At 51.0% G+C, this 26,737-nt stretch overlaps 1 protein-coding gene across 4 annotated transcripts in view; it reads left to right on the top strand.

Annotated features, from left to right (window-relative positions):
* Positions 1 to 1,117: 1,117 nt before the first annotated feature.
* The window catches only part of AGO2 (argonaute RISC catalytic component 2), a 99,335-nt gene continuing 73,715 nt past the window's right edge, over positions 1,118 to 26,737 (top strand). For all 4 annotated transcript variants that reach the window (XM_053558629.1, XM_053558630.1, XM_053558631.1 and 1 more), the window contains exon 1: positions 1,118 to 1,276. In XM_053558629.1, coding sequence (XP_053414604.1) covers positions 1,255 to 1,276 — 22 coding nt within the window. In that variant the 5' untranslated portion in view covers positions 1,118 to 1,254. The remainder of the gene's footprint in view (positions 1,277 to 26,737) is intronic.

Raw genomic sequence — 26,737 nt, 5'->3', positions numbered from 1 at the left:
GGTGCGCTTTCGTGTCCCTGGAACACGAAAAGTTCCCGCAGTCCCGCCCTGGGCCCGGCTGGTTTTCCTCTCTGATTTATGTCTGCCCTCGAGGGCTACAGAGAACTGGTAATACACCTGTTGTCTGCTCAGCTCCTGGATAAACAGGCAGGACTTCTATTTATCCTTCACCAGGGCCCAGACCATAAGGCCTCGCAGCCAAAATAAAGACCACGGTGTTTGTGGGATGAGGAAACGAGCCGGCGGATAAAGCTCCATGAGCAAGTCCGGTGCCGTTTCACCTTCTGTCTTCCCCATGACCCAGCGAACTGTTGGCTGGCTTCTTCGAAAAAAGGCCCCAAATCTGGTTAGACCCAGGGGAACTTGGAGGATGAAGAGGATGTAGGGAGAACATTTCAGCAAAAAGTGTGGCGAGCACAGAAACGCAAGTGCACAAGTGTCGGGTACGGCCTCCAGAGGAAAGGATGTGGGGAGGCCCCCGACTGCTGGGGGTGGGGAGCGTCAGCCTGATGTGACCTCGGACCACAGCTAAAATTGACTAGAAACTCACTACACTTCAAGTGCTTTAAGGGATTATCTGGGTTCTCCTGCAGCGCCGGGAGGTGGCGGTATGGTCGTGCGCCAGGGGCCGGAACGCGTTCAAGTTCAAGCTCTGGGTGTGGGGGAAGCTTCCCGACATTCATGTTTCGTTAATGACTTAAAGAGCCAGGCCAGGTTGCCTCGGCCAGCGCTGCCCCCTGCACCACGCGGGCTCTGCGCCCAGCCCGCCCCGCGGGGGAGGGGGCAAGGCTTCGAGAGGGCGCCCCGGGCGCACGGGGACAGCCAGGCCGCTGGGTCTTTCATCCCGGGCCCCGCCGCGCCCGCTGCTTTCTGAGTGGCTGCGCGGGGTGCCCGCTGCAGCGCCGCCCCCGCCTCCACCGCCGGGCGTGGTCCGCAGTCCCGCCCTGGGCCCCGCAGCCCCCGGAGCGGCCGCCGCACGCCCCGCCCCGCGCTCCCCACCCGCGGGTGCGCGCCCCGCCCCCGCCCCGCCCCCGCCCCACCCCTCCCTCCGCTCGCCTCCCCTCCCTCCCCTCCCCTCCCCGCCCTCCCTCCACCCCCTCCCGCTCCAGCCCGCCGCCGCCTCCGCCCGCCGCCCGGGCCGCGTCGGGTAAACCTGTTTGGCGAGGCGGCCACACCGGGGCGGATCGTGCGGCCGGCGGCTCCCTCGCGGCTCGCGGCCGCCCCTCGGCCCCGGAGCCCCTCGGCGGCGCCACCATGTACTCGGGAGCCGGCCCCGGTGAGTCCTCGCGCGCGGGGCGCGGGCCCGGCCGCTCGCGCGCTCCACCCCGCGGCGCCGGCGGCGGTTGGCGGGCCCGGCGCGAGCGCGGCGCGGGCGGCGGGGCTGGGGGCGGGGGTCGGGGCCGCGGGGTCCAGACCGGCTGCTTCCTCGGCCCCGCGGCGGCCGCGCTCCCCGGCCTCCTCGGCCCCCGCGGACGTCGGGGCGCCCAGCGCGGCCTGGGCCCTTCCCGCGCCCCGCTTCCCGGGTCCCCGCTCGGGGCCCGGCGGGCCGGGGCCGGGCGGGCCGCCGCGTGTAGGCCTGAGGCCGGGAGCGCTTGCCGGGCCGGGCCGCGGCTCCGGTCTTACTGCCCCGCGGCCCGCTGTGCCGGGCGGGAGCCGGGGCGCGAGGCCGGGGGACGTGGCTGGGCCGACACTAAGTGCCCGAAGTGGTCAGGCCCGGGTCGTGGGCGAGCTCGGGCTGGACAGGGGAGAGGAGGCTGCTGCGCCCGCACCGAGCCGCGGCGAGCCTGGGGCGTGCTCAGTTTCGTTTTTCTTTCTTGCCAGCACTTCTTCAGCCCCATTTTTGAAGGAAAGTCTGGAAACGCTGAATTTTGGCCAATCTCTATCGGTAGTTAGGACTGTATAGACGCGAGGAGATAGGAAGCGTTCCCCAAAACCCCCGACACGGAGTGCGCGTCTTGTTTTCATAACAGACACGCTGTCCTCCTTATTCAAGTGCTAATTGCCTTTTACGATTTACTGGAGGGGGTAGGGGACGTTGATCTCCTTAGCACCCTCCTTACCAGCCAGCGTCTTTCTTTGGGAAAGTTCTAAGAAACTTAAGGAGTAACACATTTCTTTTTTTAATGAAGAGTAGAAGGCCTAGGAATGTTATAATGCTTTTGCCTTCTCCCGCCAGGCACGTGGTTCCTAAATTTCCCGGCTGGCCCCTTGGACGGGCGCTGCTCGCTCCCCTTTGTCCGCCAGGCTTCGGCTGGGCTGCCCTGGCCGCAGGCCCTGCCGGGGCTCCGGGCTTGTGTACCTGGCCTGGTTCTGGGGGGTCCCCATTCCCGGCCCAGCCTGCCCTACTCCAGACCTTCTCCACTCGCGTCCCGTAATGGTGGCCCCGCTGGGTCTGTCCTGGGCTCTGTGCCTGGTGCCTGTCCATATTCAGATGTCACTTCTTCTAGATAGAGCCTGACCGAGCTCTCACCAATTAGAAGAATGGTTTTGGAGGTTCCACAGCCCTGGGGGCAGATGTTGGGCTCTGGGGACCATTCATGGCCAATTCCCTACCTGTGAAATGGACAAAGCAACCTCTTGCCCTGTTTGAGTTGAGAATCTTCCAGCTCATCCTTGTAAAGGAGCCCAGAACATGTTTCTTCAGATTACTGGTTTAGAAATTGGAAGCTCATGAAAGTGAAGGACTTTGAGGAAGGTCAAGATTTTCGGTTGTGTTTTATGCTTGCCACAGTTGGTGGTGGGTCTTCATTTTTAAAGACAAGTAGCAGGGGCTCAGAGAGGTTAAGACCTTTGCCTTGGTCTCCAGCCAGCATCTGGACTGTCTGCCTGATTCCCCATTAGGAAACCGGCTTGTGGTCCCTTTTGACCTTGACTCACAGTAAGAAATGCCTGATGAGCAGAGACTGGACAGCACTAGCCTCCACACCTGTTGCTCCCAGGGCTTTGGAAGCAGCTCTTGCTGGCCTACTGTGTGGGTGTAGTGGGACCTCGCTTCGTTTTAATTGAAGCTGGTTTCTAAAGATTGTTGTTATGCCTCCTGGAATGGGGCAGCTTTGGGTGGAAAAAAGAAGTGTCTGCAGGATAATTCTCAGCTAATGGCAAGATGGGAATGAGCCCAAGTTTCAGGTCTGTGATGTGCTGTAATTACAAGGTTGGAGGACAGGCCAACTTTATTCTATATAGTAAGGCTTTTAATTTTGTTTAAAAGGAATTTTTGGAATAGTCTTTTCATCAAAGCTCTTTTTAGTATTCTATTTCCTAACATAGAATAATGAAAAGACATTTGATCTGAATTGTAGAAAAATTACAAATAATTTTGTTAGTTCCAATTAATTGTAATTGTGCTTATGAGCAATTTACTAAGTAAATGAACTTGAAAACAGTTCACGTTGTGCCTAGTACAAGCAAATACTGTTACCTATGTGAACCCACACCTAAACTAAAGGTAGGAATGTGACAATTTTTTTTGAACTATATGAAAAAGTTAGTGGTTCAGGATGGGTGGATTCAGCAGCAACCCTAAGCCTTCATAGATGAATAAATTTTTTGTTTTGGGGGTTTTGTTTTGGTTTTAACCACTTAAAGATCTTGCAGTGTCCAAGTGATTGTTTGCTAAAGGGATTGTTTCTCTTGGTTTTGCTCAAACTCTGTCATACCCCTTGTGGATTTGCTACAAAGTAACCTTTGTGACACCTAAGACTTGCTTGACAGTTGTATCAACAGAATTGTGGCTCTAACAATAGTGAGGCTTCATTGTGCTTGCTAGTCATTTAACCCCTCGAGCACCCATTTCTCCCCTTACCGCCTGCACCCTCCATGGTGGTGCCTCTGCCCATGGTGGTGCTTCTGGAGGCCCTGGCGGCAGGGCTGGGTACTTGCAGTCTCTCTTGGTCTGTTAAAAGCCGTGTGTAAGAAAAGATACGAAAGCTTCAACTCCTGAAATCTGTAAGGTTTTAAGAGCAGAATTATTTTTTAACTTGTACTTTCCATGCTAGAAGTTTTACCAGTGCCAGTTGGGCTTATTCTTCATGAGTTATGCAACACTCTACCTTAAGGTGTCTGATAAAATGTGCTTCTGTGAATTGTTATTGTGAACTTTCAAAAGGTAACACTTGAGTTTCTAAAATAGTTTCTATTGTGAAATAATTTTTAAAATGCAAAAGTTGACTAGTACAGGCGGCGCCTGTGGCTCAGTCGGTAAGGCGCCGGCCCCATATACCGAGGGTGACGGGTTCAAACCCGGCCCCGGCTGAACTGCAAACCAAAAAATAGCTGGGCGTTGTGGCGGGCGCCTGTAGTCCCAGCTACTCGGGAGGCTGAGGCAGGAGAATCGCTTAAGCCCAGGAGTTGGAGGTTGCTGTGAGCTGTGTGATGCCACGGCACTCTACCGAGGGCTATAAAGTGAGACTCTGTCTCTACAAAAAAAAAAAAAAAAGTTGACTAGTACAGTACTCTCCCCTTTATCCATCACCAAGCTTCAGTAGTGGCCAACATTTTCCAAAGTGAGTCACAGACCTGTCATTTCCCCCTGATGGTTAAGTTTGCATGTCTAACCAAAGGGCCACTGTAAACAGAACCAACAAGTTGTCACACTTCCTAGCCTGGAATCAGTTTCTCTCATTCTTTCAGAAATGTGTCACACTTGGTTGTTTGGATCATAGATTTTAATGAAAGTCCACACGTGTGTTTCTGTCTTGCACTTAGGCCTGCCTATATTTTCCCCTCTGCTTTTTGACTTACTACATTTAAGCTTAAAAAAAACTCTCTTCTTCAGAGTGTGTATCTCTTACCTCCCACCCCATCAGATTTTTTATTTAATGAGTTCTAGAAAGAACCGTGTTGTGTCAAGATACTTTTTTTCTGGGTCCCTTATTTTGTTGAGGAGGGCTAATTGGAGATCCAGTCTCTCATGGTTTTAATTCTGACACATTTATCTTACATACTGTCAGGTGGACAGATCAACTCTGCATCTTTAATTTTCATTTTCGGTAGAATCCTGGTTTGGGGTGGCACTCTTTCATCAGAAGTGACATTTTATAATGTATGAAAAATTGAATGATACTTGTGAACATTGTTATGTTTCTCTCTTATTCAAATAAGGGGTTCTTTCTTCCCCAGCTGTAGGTTGGGAGCTTCTTTCCTTATCTGTTCCCTGCCGTTCCTTACACTTCCCCCCCCCCCCCAGCTCTGTTATCTTGTCCTCAGTTGGAAATTCCCTGGCACTGCCCATGCCCTGAGCCCCACCTGCAGCCAGGGTCGGGGGCCTGTCCTTTTTCACTCCAGCCATTTAAGGTCAAGCTCTTGCTGTGGTGAAATAGCATAATTTTTTTCCTACAAAAGTTTAAAAACCTGAAACCACTATTTGTTCTCTGGTTCCTTATTCTTTGTGACCAAATAACTGTGCCCTTCTAATTTGTCTTTCCATAGAGCTGTACCCAGAGTGCAGCTGTGCCCTGTGTACAATTTATCACCTAAACTGAGAACTTTGGACAGGGAAGTGGGACACTCATAATCATTTCCCTGGGACAGCAAGCATAAAGGAGCTGTTGTAGGCAAATCAGGATGGATGATCTCTCTAAATACATTTAAAAAATCTTAGCCTCATAAGTAGGCTCAAAAATAACAGACTTGAGGCTCAGCGGCCGTAGCACAGTGGTAACAGTGCCAGCCACATACACCAGGGCTGGCGGTTTTGAACCTGGCCCAGGCCAATTAAAACAACAATGACAACTGCCACAAAAAAACAGTCAGGCGTTGTTAACAAATGCCCTAACAAAATAGCCAAGGGCAACATAGTGAGACTCTGTCTCAAAATAAATAAATAAATAAATAAATAACAGACTTGAACTTTTTTTTTTTTTTTTTGAGACAGGCCATGTAATCATGTGGTTAGAGCCATGCTATGCCACCCTGGGTAGAATGCTGTGACATCACAGCACACAGCAACCTCAAACTCTTGGATTTAAGCGATTCTTCTGCCTCAGCCTCCCAAGTAGCTGGAACTACAGGCACCCACCACAACTCCTGGCTATTTTTTGGTTGTAGTAGTTGTTTGGCAGGCCCAGGCTGTATTCGAACCCATGAGCTCCAGTGTATGTGGCTGGCACCCTAGCCGCTGAGCTACAGGTGCTGAGCCTGTTCTCCTACCTTTTGACTCAGCAGTGGCCTGGGGAGGCCCAGGACTCTGCTGAAGAGGACTGCATTACCCCAGCTCATGTTCACAGTGTTGTGATGGGGACAGTACAGTGACCCGGGACCCCGAGAAGGCTGCCTGAGGCTGGCAGTGATGGTCAGGGCTGGTGTTCACATTCCCCTGGCAGAGCATGGCTCTGGCCACCCGGTTACGTGGCCTGCAGCATTTTTCTTGTTCAGCATGTCAGAATAGTTGATGCTTCCCAACATCTGTGCTGTCTAACATGGTGGAAGATTGCAGAGATGCCAAGGGAATAAAAACATTGCCCATGTGCGCCATGAATGCACGCACACACAGACACACATGCGCACGCACATCTCCACAAGCATCTGCTCCGAACTCCTCAGGTCACTCGGCTGCCCCTTTGGGAAGCACATATATCTCTGTGCTGTGCACCTGGCAGCCCCAGGAGGCAGTAGGTTACAGCGGGTGAGGTCAGGGCCACCTCGGGAGGAAGTGGACACACTACTGAGGGTGGTACAGAGTGAGAGCCGGGAAAGCTGTGTGGGGTTTTGGCAGCTGGATGGTGTCAGTTCTGTAAAGAGAGGGCCGGGGGGTGTCTGTCACAGAAACAGACACCCCCAGGAATTGCTCCTGGAAACAGGTGTGCTGAGGCCGGACAACCCTCTTGCTGTCCCCAAGAGTGTTGGGGAGGAATGGTGACCACGGATACGCCGGGTTCTGCGAGTGGTGGGAATTGTACGCCAGCTGTGCTCTGAGTGTTGTATGGTCAGGACAGGAGTGCCCCCTAGGTGGCTGTGGGTACAGCAGTGGCCCTTCCCATCTGCACCTCAGAGCTCTGGAAATTGGGACTCTGGACAATGTTCTGGAGGAGGTGAGTGTGCTCTGGGGCCTTGGGCTTGGCCTGTCTGGGCCCCAGGCTGCCCCTCTCCTGGTCCTCAGCTCTGCTACTTGGGGTGGGTGATAGCCTGCCTGGGGCTGTTGCAGGGGTGAATTGGGATGGGATGAGTCTGGCAGAGGGTCTGATCCTTCCCCACAGGGGGGTCTGTAAGTTTGAAATGCACCCTGGGGTGACAAGGCCTGTTCACTGGATGTTCTGCCAGTGACTTGCTAGGCCATGGGGTGATACTAGCATGTGGAAACACCAATAACAAAATTAAGGAATGGGGGATGGAACGAGGGACCAGCGCACTTTGGGAAGGAGAGTCATGTACAGGTCGGGACGCATTTGAGGTGCGGGCAGTTGAGCTCAGCTGGAGGTTGGGGTGGGCGTTGGAGAGGGCGTTAGCAAGGCAGGGAGACTCAAGCTCTGACCCGGGGGATGAGCCTGAATCACCGCCGCTGGTGCTGGGCTCTGCTCATGTAGAGTTTGCCAAATATTAAAGCACGTAGTTCCCAAGAAGATGGCCATGCTGGACTTGGAAGTTTCTCAGAGCAGCTGAGACAAGAAGGCCAAGGCACGAGGGTCTCAGCCAGACGGCTGCTGTCTCTCCCCGAGAGACAGGGTGTCTGTCATTCTGTCACCCAGGCTAGAGTGCAGTGGCATCACCAGAGCTCACTGCAGCCTCCAGCTCCAGTGCTCAAGTGATCCTACTGCTTCACCCTGTGGGGGACCTGGGTCTCCTGGCACACGCCATGGCCCTCATCTACTTTTTCCATTTTTAGTAGAGAAGGAGTCTTGCTATATTGCCCAGGCTGCTCTGGAACTCCTGGGTTTACAGCATATTCCTGCCCTGGCCTCCCAAAGTGCTGGGATTATGAGGCACCAGGCATAAGCCACCATGCATGGCCTGTTCTGGAACATTTATGGGTGACTTTGTGGACACAGCTTAGCTATTCCTGGACACAGCTGGGACAGTGACACAGACAGCTGGAGTAGGCTGGAATATCCAGAGAAATCCTCCCAAAGGAAGTGCCATTTGAGTGAGACATAAAAGGGTGAGGTGGGGTGGGGTGGGCTGCCCACTCAGGATGTGTGATTGGAGAAGGGCACATGGCACCATGTGAAGGGCTGGATAGCCAGAGCAAGATGTGCACGGCTAGCTGCGAGGTGTGCTGGGTGAGTGGGGAGAGCGATGGCCGGCAGACCACAGATGTGGGGTGGGGAGTCGCGTGAACCATGTGGTGGTCGGGTCACCCAACAGGGCCCCGTGCTTCCTCTTCTCCCCACCCGCCTTACCACTTGCCGAAGAAACTAGTGGGCAGTCTGTGTGTCAGGCATCATCTGGGTGTGGTTTGGCACGCCCCTCTGCCCACTTCCTGCAGATCTGTAGTCGTATCTAGAGGCTCTGTCTGACGCAGGGTCTAGTGCTTTGGTTTGGTGGGGTTGGGTTTCGGTGCTGGCCCATCACGGTGACAGAGGCTCTCATCAGCAGGTGGCCTCTGGCTGCTGTTGGCTAGCAGTCCCTGGGATCCAGAAATTCATTAGGGTGTGTGACATGTTGGAATTCTTACACTACTTCCACATGTGAAACCTTGCGCTATCAACTGTTTGGTTTTAGGTGTGTGTTGAGGGCAGAGGGCACTGCTGTGAGTGGCGTGGGTCTGGGACAGGTAGGCTGCCAGGCGGGACAGGTGGTGCTGAGTGAGGCAGCAGGGACTCCCGGAGGGCACAGAACAGGTGTTGCCTGGGGCATGGGGAGGGCAGGTAAGGCCTGGATGGGAAGATGCTCACTTTGGGGGTGGGCAGGGAGTGACTGGGGTGAGCTAAATGTGAAGAGCTTGGGAAAATTGCCTTTGCATCCTTGGGGCACCCAGGTGGCTCCGCCTTGCGGGGGCTGGCCCTGTAATCTGTCTGTCCACCTGGCTGTGAGTTCTTGAGACAGGATCGTCTTGGTCACCTTCAATGCTGTTTCTACTTCTGCCTTGGTGTTTTCTTTTTTTTTTTTGCAGTTTTTGGCCAGGGCCAGGTTTGAACCCACCACCTCCCGTATATGGGGCCGGTGCCCTACTCCCTTGAGCCACAGGGCCACCCAGGTGTTTTCTTTTTAGTCACTAAATGGTTCCCACACTTAGTTATTTCTAAGTTAGAGGTTAAATCTGTGTGTTGAGAATAGTTTCCTTTTTTTTTTTTTTGAGACCCAGGCTAGGGTGCCGTGGTGTCAGCCCAGCTCACGGCAGCCTCAGACTCCTGCACTCAGTGATCCCTTCTGCCTCAGCCTCCTGAGTAGATGGGACTACAGGTGCCACTGCCATAGCCAGCTAGTTTTCTACTTTTGGGAGAGACAGGGTCTCACTTGCTCAGGCTGGCCTCGAACCCTTGAGCTCAAGGCATCTTTGCACTGGGCCTCCCAGAGTGCTGGGATTACAGGGGTGCCCAGCCTCCTTTACACTTTAGAAATCGTGTCTTTCCTCATTCTGCCTTGGGCTGGGCTGGAGGCTGAGGGGCTCCCTGGGCTGTGTTTGGGGTGGGTGCTGCCTTTGGACATTAGGGAGGGAGCTGGGCCTTGGGACCTTTCACCACCCTGACTTAGGTGGGTAAGGGATGTACTTGGTTAAGTAAGACAGGGCTGTTGTGAAAAGCTGCTCTTGCCCCAAACCTCCCAGCCCCGTGTAAGTGGTCCCAGGTATTGCTGATTCAGGTGGGCAACCCTGTCCATCCCTGGCTGGTGAAGGCTAATGCCCCCTCCTGCTTCCTCAGGCTGGTCCCAAGCTGTACTCCCAGGGGACAGCATGAGGGACCCCAGTGGTGCCAGGTGGGAAGCACAGCCTGGACCACCCAGGTGCACAGTGTCACGGTCTTAGGGCTGCAGCAAGGCCATTCCAACACCTTCTCCCTAGGAGAGCCACACTCCTGCGACGTGCTCCAGGCTGTGCCTGCACTATCCGTTCACTGGGAGATGACTTGGGTCTGAGTAAGGATTTGTGGCTTCCCTGTGACACTGGAGTCCTTTGAGATGGGGGCTTGTTTTCCCGTCATCTGAGGTGGTGGTGAGATTCTAAAGGTGAACTAAGGGAAAAAGTAGTTGCCTTGGGTGAAAAATCTTTGCAAAATACATGCTGTGAAGTAAGTAGAAAAGATGGTGAGAAACTGGATCTCCAGGCTGTTAGTGAGACTGCTGCGTGGCCAGAATCACGTGTGTTCAGAGGAAGGGCCCTCTGGGGGGCTTTGAATTTTGCTCCATCACGGTCCTCACCTGAGTTGATGGTGACAGAGGTGTCCTGGCTTCCTGGAGCTCTGTGTTCAAATGGAGGCTGAGCCTGAGTCCCAGCGCCTGGGGAAGGGCGCCTTGCTGGGTGATCAGTGTCTGCTACGGGGCAGCAGGAGGGTGGCACTGTGGGGGCGTCCTGAGTGACATGTCAGGGGAGTTTAACTCACAGCTGGTACTAGCATAGTCTGCTAAGCTTTCCAGTGGTCCCAGGTATCATTCTGAGAAACATTTATTTATTTGAAGTGTGATTTTATTGTATGTTTGTACGTTTTTATTGAGATAAAGTGTTTTTAAGTTGATGTTGTAGAATCTTGCAGAGTCACCTTTTGGATCTAAGTTTCTCAGACTGATGCTGCAAGTGGGGGTTTTTACTTTTCCTGTGGAGAGAGCCCTGAGCCTCCTGGGTACGTTCACATCTGCACTTGTCAGGAAGCCTTTCACACCCTGAACTCCAAGTCCAACCCCACAGTGCTCTTGGCTGCTATTCACATTGTTTGTGTGGCCTGTTCCAAGTATAGCAGCATTGTTTTTTTTTTTTAAGAGACAGAGTCTCACTTTATGGCCCTCGGTAGAGCACCGTGGCCTCACACAGCTCACAGCAACCTCCAACTCCTGGGCTTAAGCGATTCTCTTGCCTCAGCCTCCTGAGTAGCTGGGACTGCAGGCGCCCGCCACAACACCCGGCTATTTTTTGGTTGCAGTTTGGCCGGGGCCGGGTTTGAACCCACCACCCTCGGTATATGGGGCCGGCGCCTTACCGACTGAGCCACAGGTGCCGCCCTATAGCAGCATGGTTAACAAAGGCAAAAGAAAAATGATAGAAGGAAAAAAATATGACTTTGAATCATGTAATTGAGATAGTCACATACTGTCTTGGCTTCCCAGAATGCTAAGATTACAGGAGTGAGCCAACCTGCCCAGCCTAATTTTTCTTTTTTTAAAGGTGTGACCTTTTCTCTGGAGGGCAGAGGTGACAGGATCGCTTGAGGTCAAGAGTTCAAGACCAGCCTGAGCAAGAATGAGACTCTGGCTTTAAAAAATACCCGGCTGTTGTGAGGGGCACCTGTAGTCTCAGCTACTTGGGAGGCTGAGGCAAAGGACCATTTGAACCCAAGAGTTTGAAGTTGCTGTGAGCTATGATGATGTCACGGCACTCGACCCAGGGTGACAAAATGAGATTCTTCTCTAAAAAAAAATAAAAAATAAAAGAAATTGAGGCAAAATTCACATAATGTAAACGTAACCATTTTAAAGTGAACACTTCAACGGCATTTAGTGCATTCCCAATGCTGGTGGCTGTCCCCTCTGTCTCCTGCAAACCTTTTCTTTACTCTCAAGGGAAACCGTGTGCACTGAGTACTCAGCCCCATTTCTCCCACCTGGACCGTGGAAACCACCAATTTGTGTTCTGTCCTGGGTCTCCCTGCTCTGACCATGTTCTACACGTGAAGTCCTGCAAATGTGGACTTCTGCTGTCTTTCCCTCGCATGCTGCCAAGGTCTGTGTGGCAGCAGGTGGGAATGCGCAATTCTGTTCTCTTGCCACGTAATATTCCATGGTATGGACGTACCGTGCTTTATTTGTGGGTGGACATTTGGGTCACTTCCACTTTTTGGCTGTTGGGAATCGTACTGCTGAGTGAGCATTTGCGTACAGGTATTTGTGTAGATGGGTGTCTCGGTTTCTCTTGGGCATTTCTCTGGACATTGTTGGGTCATATGATAACTCTGTGTTGGACTTCCTGAGACAGTTGGTAACTGTTTTACAGCAGCTGCCCCCTTTCACATTCCAGCCAACAATTTATTAAGATTTCAGTTTCTTTACATCCTCATCAGCAGTTGTGATTGTCATCTCAGCGTTTCAGAAAGGGACATTCTTAAGTATTATAGTAAACCATTTCTGGCATCTTTTAGTTACCAAAGTGGAAAAAATGTTGGATTTAAGCACCTTTTGCCCTGATGGAATTAATAGATACATGTACACTCATCTCTTTGTGTCAGAGTGTAGAGTATGTTTGGGACCTGGACAGAGAGCCGAACACTGTGAAGGTAAACAGAACCTAACAGGGGAACAAAAATACAGCCCTGCCTGTATCACGGCAAAGCAGTTCACTCTTTGAGTAGATAGATACCCAGTGCCGGCTCTGCCGTGCCCAGGCTGGGGTCTCCTGAGTCATGTGATTGGTCGCTCAGGAATCCATGGGAAATGGCTAGTGTCTTTAGCACAAGCAAGCAAGGCCCAGGGTGTGGTCCCTATACCAGGTGTGTGGGTGGCAGCTCCTGAGGGCCTGCTGGCTGCAGGCTTGGGGGCAGCGGGCAGGCAGCTTGGACCCAAAGTGCCTTGTGAGGGAGGCTGAGGCTGGAGGGGGTGATGTGGGCGAGGGAGAGGAGGTGCGTGGCCCGGACTCGGGGTGCAGGTCACAGACACTAGAGGCCAGAGTTATGTGGCATTTGAAAACTTTGAGGTGAGGGAAGGATTTAAAGGACTTTGTATTGTGGGAAAGTTTGAATGTATACAAAATTGGAGGAGAAAATGTGAGGAGCCCTGGCAGCCCTTCCTCAGACCCGAGAACAGGGTGGGTACTTGCTCAGGCGCCCCCTGGATGCTCCTAGCCCTCCCTGGTTTGATGTGTCATGTCTTTCACTCACAAATGTTCTTTAACATTTTATTTTGAAGTAATTTGGGACTTAGAGAAAAGTGGCTGGAGTAGTACAGAGCCCTGTGGTCAGCGTCCCCAAGTATCAGCATCTCACGTCCCAGGACAGGTGTCAAAACCTTGGGGGCTTCAGGACAGTGCCGCCTGGCACACTGGGAGGGGTTGCCTGTGGCGTGGCATGATGCTCTGCAGGCTGCCCCTGTCACTTCGCGGTGTGCCGGCCACTTACTGAGTGTCTCTCCTCCAACCTGCAAGGTACTCATGGTCCAAGTTGTGTTCATTCTGTCCTGGGCGTGGGCTCTTGTTCCTTCGGCTGGGGACACTGTTGGGAAGGAGGACCCGGGACGTCCTGCCCTCTGCTGTGGTTACTCATGCGAGTCTGTGTCTGTTTCTCCAAAACTGTGGGTGCAGCTGGTGCAGTGGCTCTGACCCTAGCACTCCGGGAGGCCCAGGTGGGCAGATCGCTTTGAGCTTAGGAATCTGAGACCAGCTTGAGCAAGAGTGAGACCCCATCTTTACTAGAAGTAAACTAGCCAGGCGCTGTGGAGGGTGCCTGTAGTTCCAGCTACTCAGGAGGCTGAGGCGAGGGGATCACTGTAGCCCAGGAGTTTGTTACTGTGAGCTGTGACCCCATGGCACTCTATTTAGGGCAATGGAGTAAGGCAAGGTCTCAAAAAAAATAAAACAAAACCCCAAACAAACCATGTGCTTGTGGTGATGTTTCTGATTCGAATCCAAGTCTCATCCCTTACTGGTGACTTCTCTGGATGGTGAGGACCTGGGGTGCGTGCACAGCACTGGGACGTGAGCGTGGTTGTTTCCGTCCTTAGCCTTATAGTGCGAGGTCAGAGCAGTGCCCACAGTGGCATGGCCCGTCAGCAGCTTCCTTCTCTGCGTCCTGCAGTGTGGCCAGCCTGCCTCCTTCAGCTTTCGTGCCCACCTGCTCACGCCACTTCTGTTTGCCGTGCTCCCTTCCCGCTGCTAGACCCACACAGGTCAGACCCAGCATGTGCTGTGTCGCTGCATCCAGTTTTAACATGTGAGTAATCCAGTGAAATGTCTGTGGGGAGAATGAGGAGTCTGGGGTGGACAATGACATTATGAATCATGTGGCAGTTACAGCCTGAAGCCCCTTGGGGAGGGGAGACCCCCTGCCCCTTGTGCAGGGGGGAGTTATGGAGAGTGGATGCCGAGTGTGCTAGAGCCCAGGCACCGCGACCTGGCCATAGTGGCTGCCAAACATGGTGACAGCTGTTTGCGTGTGGCAGTTGGGGCCAGTGCCTGTGGCCCTGCTCCCACCCTGCTCTGTAGTGCAGTGATAGGGCCCAGGGGGCAAGGAGCCCACGGCTGTTATCTTTAGATAGCAGCCACTGTCACTGCCTGGAGGGCTGCACCACAGCTGTGTGGGCTGTGACCACAGGCAGTGTTGCCTTTCAACTCTAGTTTTTAAAAAATTATTCTTACCTTCACAATAAAAAAAAAAAAATATGTACTCATTTCAGAGAATTTAGAAGATGGGGAAATAAAGAGGGGGAAAAGCCACCCATGGTATTACAAGAAACATCTGTTCATAAGTATTTATTTCCAGACATTTTTTTCTGTGCATACGTAGGCAAGATTAGCTTATATTTGTAATTTTGTGGGTTTTTTTTTTTTTTTGAGACAGAGTCTCATTATGTCACCCTCAGTAGAGTGCTGTGGTATCACAGCTCACAGCAACCTCCAACTCTTGGGTTTAAGAGTTGGTCTCAGCCTCCCAAGTAGCTGGGACTATAGGCACCTGCCAAAATGCCTGGCTATTTTTTTGTTGCACTTGTCTCTTGTCGTTAACCTGGCCTGGGCTGGGTTCAAAACCACCAGCCTCTGTGTATGTGTCTGGCACTCCACCCACTGAGCTACTGGTGCCACCAGTTTTATGTCTTTTTTGTTGACCTAGTATTATTGTGAACATTTCTGAGTGCCATTTTTTGGGGAGGGCATGCTTACAACAATTTTCATTTATTCGTTGGAGACAGTCTCTCACTGTTGCTCAGGCTGGGGTGCCGTGTTCCAGTCATACCTCACTGCAGCCTCAATTCCTGGGCCCAAGTGATGGTGATCCTCCTGAGTAGCTGGAGCCGTAAGCATATACCACCATGCCTAGCTAATTAAGTTTTCTGTAGTGACAGAGTCTCGCTATGTTGACCGGGCTGGTCTTGAATTCCTGGCCTCAAGTGATCCTCCCACTGTGGCCTCCCAAAGTGTAGGGATTATAGGTGTGAGCCACCATGCCTGGCCTACAACAGTCTTTAAAGTAAAAAGCTGATAGGATTACGCAGATCAGAGGGTGGGCTCCCGAGGGGCAGGGACACATGTGACGTCAGTGGAGCCTGTGCTGCTGGTACTGCGCCTGAGTCACTATGGAGAGGCAGTGGGTCAGTGAGCCCGAGTCCTGTGCACGGTGAGGCCGCCTGTTCGTTGCTGGTCTTGCTGTTGGTCCTCTTTGTCCTTCTGGAGCACCCCCTTCCACTCCACCGCACAGTCTGGTAAGGTGCTCAAGGCGATCTGGTGTCTGCCCCTCCCCGTCAGGCTGGGCTGTCTGCTGCTCACCCCCAGCCTCAGCACAGTGCTGATGGGGGACAGAGCACCAGGAGGTTTGGGATGCTGGGGTGTGCATGTGTGTGAGCACAGGCACCTTACACAGACACTGCCAGTGCCAGGGCACGGCTCTTCCCTGGGGGGTTAATGTCTGCTGAGTACCCACTGGGTAGGGGCTGTGCCCACAGCTGCGTGGGGTGGGGAGGAATGAGCTCTGTACTCTTAGGGCACTCCATCCCAGGGCAGGCCCCCCTCCCCGGGCACACACCAGGTGTGCTCATCACTTCAGCTTTCTGGGCCCGTGACCTGTTCTGTAAAATGGGGGGAAATAAATGAAATAGTACCTATCATCATTGGTAATTGTTATAATTAATAATCATATGTCAATATAAAGTTTTATATCATGGGCCAGGTAGGGTGGCCAGACCTGTAATCCTAGCACTTTGGGAGGCTGAGGCAGAAAGATCACTTGAGGTCAGGAGTTTGAAACCTGCCTGAGCAACATACTAAGACACCCAAGCCTCTATAAAATTTTGAAAAATTAGCCAGGTATGGTGGTACACGCTGGCAATCCCAGCTCTTTGGGATGCTGAGGCAGGAGGATCACTTGAACCCAGGAGTTTTTTGTTTTGTTTTTACAGTTTCTGGTCGGGGCTGGGTTTGAACCTGCCACCTCTGGCATATGGGGTCAGCACCCTACTTCTCTGAGCCACAGGCGCCGCCCGAATAGTAGTTTTTTTAAACTTTCTTGCAGTGTAGAATCCAAAATCATGTCAGGTGCAGTTTGTGCAGGTCCTTGACTCATGTGATTATGTCCCTGGGAACACACTGGTTCACTGAGTTACGCAATCATCCAGATATCGGCACATTTAATTACAAGATCGAAACATTTCGTTCAGGAAAAGCAACACTGATCTCATCAGAAGTCTTTGTGTGTGGAAGCTTTAAACTCAGGGTGATGAATACATGTTTTCCACATTTCTAGTTTTTACATTAAAGCTTGAATTTTATAATTGTAGCAGTTCCCACTGTCCATCTTCTTTGAGGTGGAAGGTCACTTGGCTCAGTTTTGAGAAGACAGGTGCCAATACCAGCTCTGGTCTCCCACAGAAGTGATGGCTCACGACCAGGCACTCACCCGCTCCTTGGGCCTGCAGTCGTACATTAGGGATATGTTCCTCACTCAGATGGGTGTGTCCCCCTAGGTGAGCATGATATTCAAGATGTTTAAGGTAAACTGATGTTTTCTCCATGCTGTGTGTGTATAACTGAGTGACCGGGGCAGTAGGTGTCCCCACCTTGCTCTCTGCTGGTGCACCTGTGGCTTCACCTGCTACTGAATCATTATCAGCACAGGGACAAACAGCTTTGTCCCTGGGGACCCTCAGGAAGTCTAGGGGCCACACTTAGAGAACAGCTGAATCCCAGGGTGTCTGAGAGATGTTCCACTTTAATTAAATTGCATCATACTTTTATAAACACGCTTAAATAAAGCTGCCCCAGAATATGGTCTAATTTGGAATCTATTGTTTTGTGTGCGGAAGTGCGTGGGGTCCTCAAACTTTTTTTTTTTTTTTTTTTGTGGTTTTTGGCCGGGGCTGGGTTTGAACCCGCCACCTCCGGCATATGGGACCAGTGCCCTACTCCTTGAGCCACAGGCGCTGCCCGGGTCCTCAAACTTTTTAAACAGGGGGCCAGTTCACTGTCCCTCAGACTGTTGGAGGGCTACACTATAGTTTAAAAAAAAAAAAACTATGAACAAATTCCTATGCACACTGCACATATCTTATTTTGAGGTAAAAAAAACAAAACGGGAACAAATACTGCCTCCTGTGGCCTGCAGGCCGTAGTTTGAGGACCCCTGGGCATCTGGGAGGCCAGCCTTTGCCGTAGGCTTTTGAGCAGGTGTTGGGGATAGAGGCTGCAGGCGGGACAAGGTCCCCACCCCCATGTGGAGAGGAGGTGAGGCCTGAGGGCTGTCATCTTGAGCGGGGTGTGGTAAGGAGCTGGCCTTCTTACACACGTCTTGCAGAGTAGTCTGTGAAAATAGCCACTTCAGTGAGTGTTGTCTGCAGTGTGTTCAAGGTCTATTTGTGCTTTTTGTGGAGAAGTCTGAGAGCTGCTGCCTTCTTATAAAATTTGTCTTTACCAAGAGATGCAGGTGGAACACTGATAGTTTAAGCACACTTGGGGTCGGGGTGCTCAACTGACGGGAGATAGCAGCCTGAACGTGCTTTCTGCTCTTACTAGCATCCAGAATGGACTTTTAAGCATTGTCAGGGGTCACAGGAAAAGACCTTGGCCCTGTTCCCTATCCTGCCTGTTCCTAATTTCCACTGTATTTAAAAATAAAGCATATCCCTGCCTTCCTAAGAAATAGCCAGTACCCACACGGAGATTTGTTGGTGGGTGTTCTTTTTTTTTTGCCGGGGCTGGGTTTGAACCCACCACCTCCGGTATATGGGGCCGGCACCCTACTCCTTGAGCCACAGGAGCTGCCCCTGTTGGTGGGTGTTCTTAAAGGGAAGGTCTTTGCTGTGGCTGTGGCTGTGGCTGTGGCTGTGTCCTCAGGATGGTTTTTTTGTTTGTTTGTTTTGGGCGGGGCTGGGTTTGAACCCACCACCTCCAGTATACGGGGCTGGTGCCCTACTCCTTTGAGCCACACGTACCACCCCTCAGGATGGTTTTTGTAGGCTTTTGCTGGTGGGTTCTGACCCAGTCCAGGGGCCTGTGAGTGCAAGAAGTGCCTGTTCGAGGCTCTGCGCCCGTAGGTCAGTGATTAGGGTACCAGCCACATACACCGGGGATGGTGGGTTTGAACCTAGCCTGGGCCTGTTAAACAACAATGACAGCTGCAACAAAAAATAGCCAGGCGTTGTGGCGGGTGCCTATAGTCCCAACTACCTGGGAGGCTGAGGCATGAGAATCGCTTAATTAAGCCTAAGAGTTTGAGGTTGCTATGAGCTGTGACAGCACGGCATTCTACCAACGGTGACAAAGTGAGACTCTGTCTCAAAAAAAAAAAAAAAAAAAGAAGTGCTTGCTGGGGTCTGCACCACCATCAGTACAAGAATGTAACTTTGTTGCCATAGGCATGGGCTCACCTGCCGCCTTGCCCCAGTCCCGGAAAAGACAGCCTTGCAACTCCCAGCCTGGCTTATTTTGTGATTATAAAATTCTGTGCTTTCAAGCCTTTCTAGAATTACAAACATGCGTGACATTATGTTGTGGTACATACCCAGTTTGGCCATTTTTTCCTGCTGTGCTGAAGCACCAACTTTGGGAGACCCGCTGTACAGTTAAGTCCTCCCTGTACATTGTCCACAGCTCCTTGCAAACTGTGACTTTAAGTGAAGCAACCTTTAACAAAACCAGTTTTTTTCCTTAACAATATAATGAAACTTAGTATCACAGTACCTGCTGTGAGTTGTTTTGCTTAGAGTTACAGTTTCTAAGAACCTCCTGCGCTTTTGTGGGAGGTGGGAGCTTGGCGTCCCAGACTGTGAGTTGGTTCCTGTGTCTCCCTGAGCCCCCTCCTTAGCAACCAGAACTTGAGGCAAATGAAATGTCGTCCTCCTAGAAGGGTAAACTTCAGTGGTACTTCTCTGAGTGGTAATTATGGAAAAATCTTACCTCATTTTTAGTAAATATGAGTTGTAAATATTTTAATGTAAGCATGCCTGATTTATAATCATGAAAAATGGCTTATTCTACACAATTATTTGTTTAACCTTGGCCATGTTTTGTGTATTTCAAGCCTTGAAGGCATGGGGTGTTAAGCAGAGTAGGGAAAACGAAGTCATTTTTGACACTGCTCGGTTTTGCAGGAGTTAACTGGCACTCCCGTACAGGAGACCTCAGTGCACCTGGCGGTTTCTCCAGCGCCATAGCTAGCTGCTAACTTCCCATCTCACTTTGCTGCTGGGCTGAAGGCTCACTGTAGCCCTAAACTCCTGGGCTGAAGCCATACTCCTGTCTCAGCCCCTGGAGTAGCTGGGACTTACAAGCACCCCCCGTAACACCTGAGTAATCTTTTTTCTATTTTTTTTTTTTTTTTTTTGTAGAGACAGAGTCTCACTGTACTGCCCTCCGGTAGAGAGCCGTGGCGTCACACGGCTCACAGCAACCTCTAACTCTTGGGCTTACGCGATTCTCTTGCCTCAGCCTCCCGAGCAGCTGGGACTACAGGCGCCCGCCACAACGCCCGGCTATCTTTTTTCTATTTTTAGTAGAGATGGGTGTCTCGCCCTTGTTCAGGCTGGTCTGGAACTCCTGCCCCCGAGTGGCCCTCTCACGGTTCCTCAGTCATGTTTGCCGTTGTTTCTTTTCTTTCTTTTTTTTTTTTTTTTGGGTTTTTTTTTTTTTTTTTGGCCGGGGCTGGGTTTGAACCCTCCACCTCCGGCATATGGGACCGGCGCCCTACCCCTTGAGCCACAGGCGCTTTTCTTATTCAAATTTGTAGTCAAGGGAAAATGACTGGGAATGACATCTAACCCCAGACAATGGCTAACAATGATTTTATGAGGAAAAAAATAAAGAAGGGGGATAAAAGGCAATATTTTAAAATAATGAAAGGTAAAATATTTTAATCTTATTATTATTCTTTTTTAAGTAGTCTAACCTAGACCCAGCAGCCCCAGCGCCCTGGGTAGAGTGCCATGGTGTCATAGCTCACAGCAATCTCAGACTCTTGGGCTTGAGCAATCATCTTGCCTCAACCTTCTGAGCAGCTGGGACTACATGTGCCCGCCACTATGCCTGGCTAATTTTTCTATTTTTAGTAGAGATAGGGTCTTGCTGTTGCTCAGACTAGTCTCGAACTCCTGGCCTCAAGCAATCCACCTGCCTTGGCTTCCCAGAGTGCTGGGATTATAGGTGTGAGTCACCAGGCCCAGATCCCCCACCCCACAGTTTTAAAAACCTCTGGCTGAGGGTGTGAGGTCCCTCATCAGTCAGCCCCCAGGACAGCGGCTTCTGACTTAGCAGGTCACCCCATTCAGAGTGGGGCTTGCACTGCTATGAAGGCTGGTGACCCTTTCTCAGGAGAGAGTGCCCTTGCTCACCGTGCCCTCGCGTGCAGCCTGGGCCAGGGCCCTGGTCTGTCTTCCTGCAGACCTACCTGTCCTGTGGCTTCCCCAGCCTGCAGCTTGCTGGCCCCTCCTCCTCCCTAGCCCAGTGCGGGTTTTCCCCTTGCTGCTGTATTATTTTAAGCTTTAAAAAATATTTTTAAATTTGAAAAATGTATGAGGGGTGAGAAAGTCTAATGTGTTCATCAACCAGCCTCAAGACGTCTCAACAATCTCATTTCCTTACCTTCAGACTTTGAAGCCAGCCCCACAGACTGCTTCATTTATCCCTAAACACTTGGAGGTGTGTCTCTGAGGGACGACTCCTGTTTCACTTGACCTTGTCACTGATGTCCCGTTCAGTGTGTGTGCTGCCAGAGCAGGCATTCAGCAAGAGCCGGGCGGGACTCTGCTTGTTTTTGATGATTCTCTAGAGCTCCTAGGTCAGTCCCGCCTCAGTCCCTCCAAGCTCCCTGGGCTGGTCCCTGGAGGTGCTGGGACCGCAGATGCACCACACTGTGGTGGACTCCAGGGCTCTTCACAAACTGAGCCGCTGTGCCATGACCATGGTAGACCGGCGTTTCTCCATCTCCCCGATTGTCTTGGCTTGTTTGAATCTGCATGTATACACATAACTGCCTGTGATCCTGGCACACTAAGCATTTTCACTTATGTGACTTTCAGGTTCTTGAAAGTGAACTCGCTGCTAGGTGAGAGCTGCTGTTTGCCTTCCACTTCCTTGGTGGCTCAGAACATGTGCAGGTCACTCAGATGAGTTTGAGAATGTGTTTCCATCATGTCATTGCCCTGGTGTTCCTCACACCTTGTGGTTTACACCAACATTTCCTCTTTCCCCTGAGCTGTGGAGCTGCTGGATCTAGGTGATTGACCCCTTGGGGTGTCTGGTCACCAGCCAACTTGGCCAGATTCTCTCACAGGCCTGCCAGTGGGGGACCACCTCAGCCCTGCTGCCTTTGTAGGGAAGGGTGGCTCATGCCTAGGGGTCACGTGGCTGAGCCTGAGTCTGTGGAAGGGGCCACAGAGTTAAAGGGAGTGGATTGAGGACAGTCCACCGCATGGTGTGGTGGTGGAGGTCTGAGTCCTTGGAAGGGGGAGTCTGTCAGATCTGGTCCCAGGGAGGCACCAACACCAGCTGCGACATGGTGATCTCGAACACACCATGGCAGAGTTCAAGGGGCCAGACCCACACGGCCACCTGCCTGATTCCCGAGCAGGCAAACCCACAGAGACACAGCAGATGGAGGGTTGCCGGAGAGGGTATGGGAGTGACTGCTGAGGGGGTGTGAGGTTTCTCTCGGGGTGACAAAATGTTCAGGAATTACAGTGGTGACAGTTGACATAGTGTTGCAAATGTAGTAAAAGCCACTATACTGTACACTTTAAAATGGCTACGATGGTAAAGTTTTTTGTTTTTTTTTTTTTTAAGATAGAGTCCCACTTTGTCGCCCTTAGTAGAGTGCCGTGGCGTCACAGCTCTCAGCATCCTCAAACTCTTGGGCTTAAGCGATTCTCATGCCTCAGCCTCCCAAGTAGCTGGGACTGCAGGCACCCACCACAATACCCGGCTATTTTTAGAGATAAGGTCTCGCGCTGGCTCAGGCTGGTCTTGAACCTGTGAGCTTAGGTAGTCTACCCGCCTGGCCTCCCAGAGTGCTAGCATTAAAGGTGTGAGCCACTGTGCCCAGGTAAGATGATAAATTTTATGTGGATTTTAATATGGAGGGAAAAAACCTGCCCTGGATCACATCATGCATATTTACAGCATAGCTTTCCCAGCCTAGGGAGCTTGGAAGCCTGGTGCTCTTTGCTTTGAGGTACGCATCTGGTCACTCAACTCCCAGGTAATATTTAGGGTTCCACCTTAGGCTAAATGGTGTCATGGGGTCCATAAAACCCGGACTCTGGTGTCCAGGCTGTCGTGGGGGGTGGTGCTGGGGAAACCAGCAGGGTTGGCAGTGGAGGGAGCGCCTCGCAGGCAGCAGGTGAGCGCTGATGGAGCTCAGCCTTTACAGAGATCCCAATTATGTCATTTAAAGGTGGCAGGCAGGGCTCTGCATCTGGGCACAGTCCATAAGCCAAAATATGTGCCAGCCTGGCTTAGCATTTCGAGTCTTCTGAAGACTATAGAGCATAATTTCAGTTTGTTTGAATTGTGAGCTTGTCTTGTCAGGAAAAAATTGATTAAAGAAGCCAAATAGTGCTGGGGGTTTTATCTGCTTGATTTTCAGCAGGTTACTCCTAATTAATTATTCTGACAAGAAAAGAAATTATACCTGTCCAGGAAGCCAGTATTTAGAAGAGACATTTCAAATATCTGGTTGGACAAATTGGAGAAATATTTCTGATTTCTGTCATTGGTTAAATTTGCTTTTAAGTATCCCCTCAGGGAGTTGTGTTTGTTCCAAGTGCCAGGAATTAAAGTGGAATTTGCATTCAACTAGACTGAGCAAATTTTACCTAGTCTTTTCAGATGTCTCTTTTAAAAGATGTTCCTTTTTTTTTTCTGAAGCAGTCTCAGCAGTGCCTGAGGCAGCTCCCTGCATCCTCAAACTCCTGGGCTATTGGAGGAGTGAAATGGCTCAGGGTTGGAGAACCTGTAAGAACTATGGGCTCAGTGGTGGCCCAGATGCTGTGTGCCCTGCAGCCAAGGGCTGCATCGAGCCTTGGGAAGACGGGGCTACCCCTCTGGAAGACGGGGTTATCGTGGGTTCTCCTGGGCGGCAGATGACGCAGCACGTCTGTGTTAAGTGTAACAGGCTTGTGCATTTTAGCAGATGAGTGGGAGATGTTGATGGGCTTTGCTGCCTAGCTGATAAAAATAGACATGATTTTTAAGACAGGCAAATGCTAAGGCAAGTCAAGCCCCATGGGACAGAACTGAAATTGTGGTTTTTCATTTTCAATGTCGCTTTTTTCTTACTGATTCTCTTTCTCTTAAAATGAGGCCTCACAAACTAATACCAAGAGATTAGGTTTAAGTGTGCTGGAGATTTCCGAATGCTAATTTCTTATTCCAGTACCAAGATTCAGCCTTTGAAATCAGGCATGTGTCCTGCAGGAAGGCAAGGAGTGGCCCTGGCCCTTTGGCGTCTGTCTAGCTATTGCCAGAAAGCAGTCAGACAGCAGTGGCAGCTCTTGCTCACAGTGAGAAGTCTGTCATGCAGCTCATCGCCCTCATACCTGAGTGCAGCGTGATGATTCAGAGTTTGCAGAGCTGTGCTTTGGTGCTTTCCTGGTGAGGAAAGGTGTGCCGTTACCAAATAAAAGAAAGCTCACCATGGGTGGCCAGCCGCAGGCCTGTCACTGCAGACACCAGGTCCCCAGGAGATGGCTGGCACTAGGGGAGTTTCCCCAGGACAGGGCCTATGTTTATGCAGACACTGTGCTACCCCAGAGCTGACACTGGAAAGGCAGTGACATGCTAGAGCCTGGAGTCTCAGCTTGTGCCTGGTGGAAAAGGTTTACGTAAATGAGGTGGCTTTCTTGCCACCTTGGAAAAAGATTCAGCCCTGTGAGTGGGAGGCAGAGGGGGCCTCCCGCCCGAGTTGGCAGCCGTGAAGAGAAGCAGGCGTCACAGTGTATGGTGACACGGGAGGAAGCAGACCTGCTGAGAGTTGGAGTATGAGCTCCTTCAACTGTGGTGTGTAAGGCCGGTGGTGGCTTTAGTCTCTATCTCAAATGATAGGATCCCTAGCAAAGGTGCAAAGGACTGTTATGTGCTCTGGGCCACGGATTCGTGTTGACAATTCACCCTGGCCCTTGGGCAGATCCCTGGGGGCTGGCAGGCATGGGGGATTTCCCCAGGACACGACCACAAGGCCGCGGGGTGAGGCAGTGATCACAGTGCCACCCATGCACATGGCAGGTGACGGGCTCCCCTCCCACTTGCCGCACCACCTCCTGCCTTCCAGCATCTGTGTTCCTGGGGACAAGCCTGCAAGTCTCACTTTGCTCATTTGTGAAATACAGTGGGAAAGCAGGCCTGCATCAGACCTTGAGTTGAGCACAGATACTCTCTGAATGTCTGTTTCTGTTTTTTTCTTTCTTTTTTTTTTTTTTGGAGACAGAATCTCACAATGTCACCCTTGGTAGAGTGCCGTGGCATCACAGCTCACAGCAACCTTAAACTCTTGGGCTCAATCAATTCTCTTGCCTCGGCCTCCCAAGTGGCTGGGACTACAGGCGCCTACCACAACACCCAGCTATTTTTTGGTTATAGTTGTCATTGTTGTTTTTAGCAGGCCCTGGCTGGGTTCGAACCCTCCAGCCACAACACCTGGCTAATTTTTGGTTGTCATTGTTTTTAGCAGGCCCTGGCCGGGTTTGAACCCTCCAGCCCTGGTGTATATGACTGGCGCCCTAGCCACTGAGCTATGGGCGCTGAGCCTGCATTCTAAGTTTTAATTTTCTTTAACATAGGAAAGTGTTAGAGAAGAATAGAATGATTTATCAAACATTCCTTTGTCCTCCCAGAAATTGTTCAAGTTTATCTTTGTAGGCATTTAAAAAATAACTTCCTTTTCTTTCTTTCCTTTTTTTTTTGAGAGTCTTACTTTATTGCCTGGGCTAGAATGCTGTGGCCTTAGCTTAGCTCACAGTGACCTCAAACTCCTAGGCCCAGGCAATCCTTCCACCTCGGCCTCCCTGAGTGCTGGGATTACAGGCATGAGCCTCCGTGCCTGACTGTAACTTTTTGTTTTTTTGAGACAGTCTCACTACGTAGCTCTCATTAGGGTGCTGTGGCATCACAGCTCACAGCAACCTCCAGTTCTTGGGTTTTTAAGCAATTCTCTTGCCTCAGCCTCCCAAGTAGCTGGGACTACAGGTGCCCGCCACAATGCCCAGCTATTTTGTTGTTGTTGTTTAGCTGGCTGGGGCCAGGTTCGAACCTGCCACCCTCGGCGTAAGTGGCTGGCACTGTAACCACTGTGCTACAGGCGCTGAGCCCGTAACTTATTTTTTAATGTTAAATCTGTTACCTTTCAAACAGAAGCAGCTGGGCACAGTGTGGGGCTGAGGTGGGATGATCCTATGAACTCAAGAGTTTGAGTCCAGCCTAGGTAAAATAATGAGATCCCGTATCTTTAAAAAAAAAAACCCTTAATACCAAAGAATAAGGAAGAGTAGAAAGGCCAATTGTAGTTTGACTACTCTGGAGTAATCACTGTAAAATACTTTGTTTTATAAACCTTGTGTGAATTTCCCTATTCGTATGCCAGGCGTGTGCATGGAGCGGGGAAGGGGAGATTATAGGATAGATGGGTTGCATCAAATACCATTTTGAAACTTTCTCCCCACTTAACAAATATGGACCTCTTTTCCACGTGGTTAATAGATGCGCAATGTCGCTGCGCTGTCATCCTGGACCATTCAGCCTGTTTCCTCCTGATGGGCGCTGTGGTTACCTTCTGTCTTTTCTGTGCTCTCAGACCCAGGTGCCTGCGTGTCACCATCAGACAGACGCCTAGACGCTGAGTTCCTAGACCAGAGGGCATGTCATTTTAAAAGACTGCTGTGACAGACTGTTAAAATCACCCAGCATGGATGAGGGTGGTCATAATTGTCCCTGGCTAGGCAGAAAGTCACTCATAATTGTCATCTGTATTTCTTTGATAAAAGGCTAAATGTGTTTTCATGTGTGAATCAGGTGCCTCCGTTTCTCAGATGTGTGGTCCGTTCATCTCCCTGGTCTCCTTCCTGCTGGAGTTTTAAATTTTCTTTCTTTCTTTATACAGACTTTACATATTTAGGTTTATATGTTTTAGGTTTGTGGACTTATGATGTTACACAATTTTGAGTTTGTCATATCATTGGTGAAGTTTTAAAAAATCTTATGTAGTCGAGTTTGTCTTTTGTGGCCTCTGACGTTTGGTTCTAAAAACAAAAAAAGGCATTCCTTCCCCCAAATTATATAAAAGATTACTAAATTTTAAAATATTTTGACTGGTCACGGTGGCTCACTTGAGGGCCAAGAGATTAAGACCAAACTGAACAACATAATGAGACCCCCCCATCTCTCAAAAAAATAAAATAGGGGCAGGGCCTGTGGCTCAAAGGGGTAGAGCGCCAGTCCCATATGCTGGAGGTGGCGGGTTCAAACCCAGCCCTGGCC

Source organism: Nycticebus coucang, chromosome 13, assembly GCF_027406575.1.
Source record: "Nycticebus coucang isolate mNycCou1 chromosome 13, mNycCou1.pri, whole genome shotgun sequence".
NCBI lineage: Eukaryota > Metazoa > Chordata > Mammalia > Primates > Lorisidae > Nycticebus > Nycticebus coucang.
The sequence above is the reverse complement of the archived record's forward strand: the minus strand, read 5'-3'. Positions and strand labels throughout refer to the sequence as shown.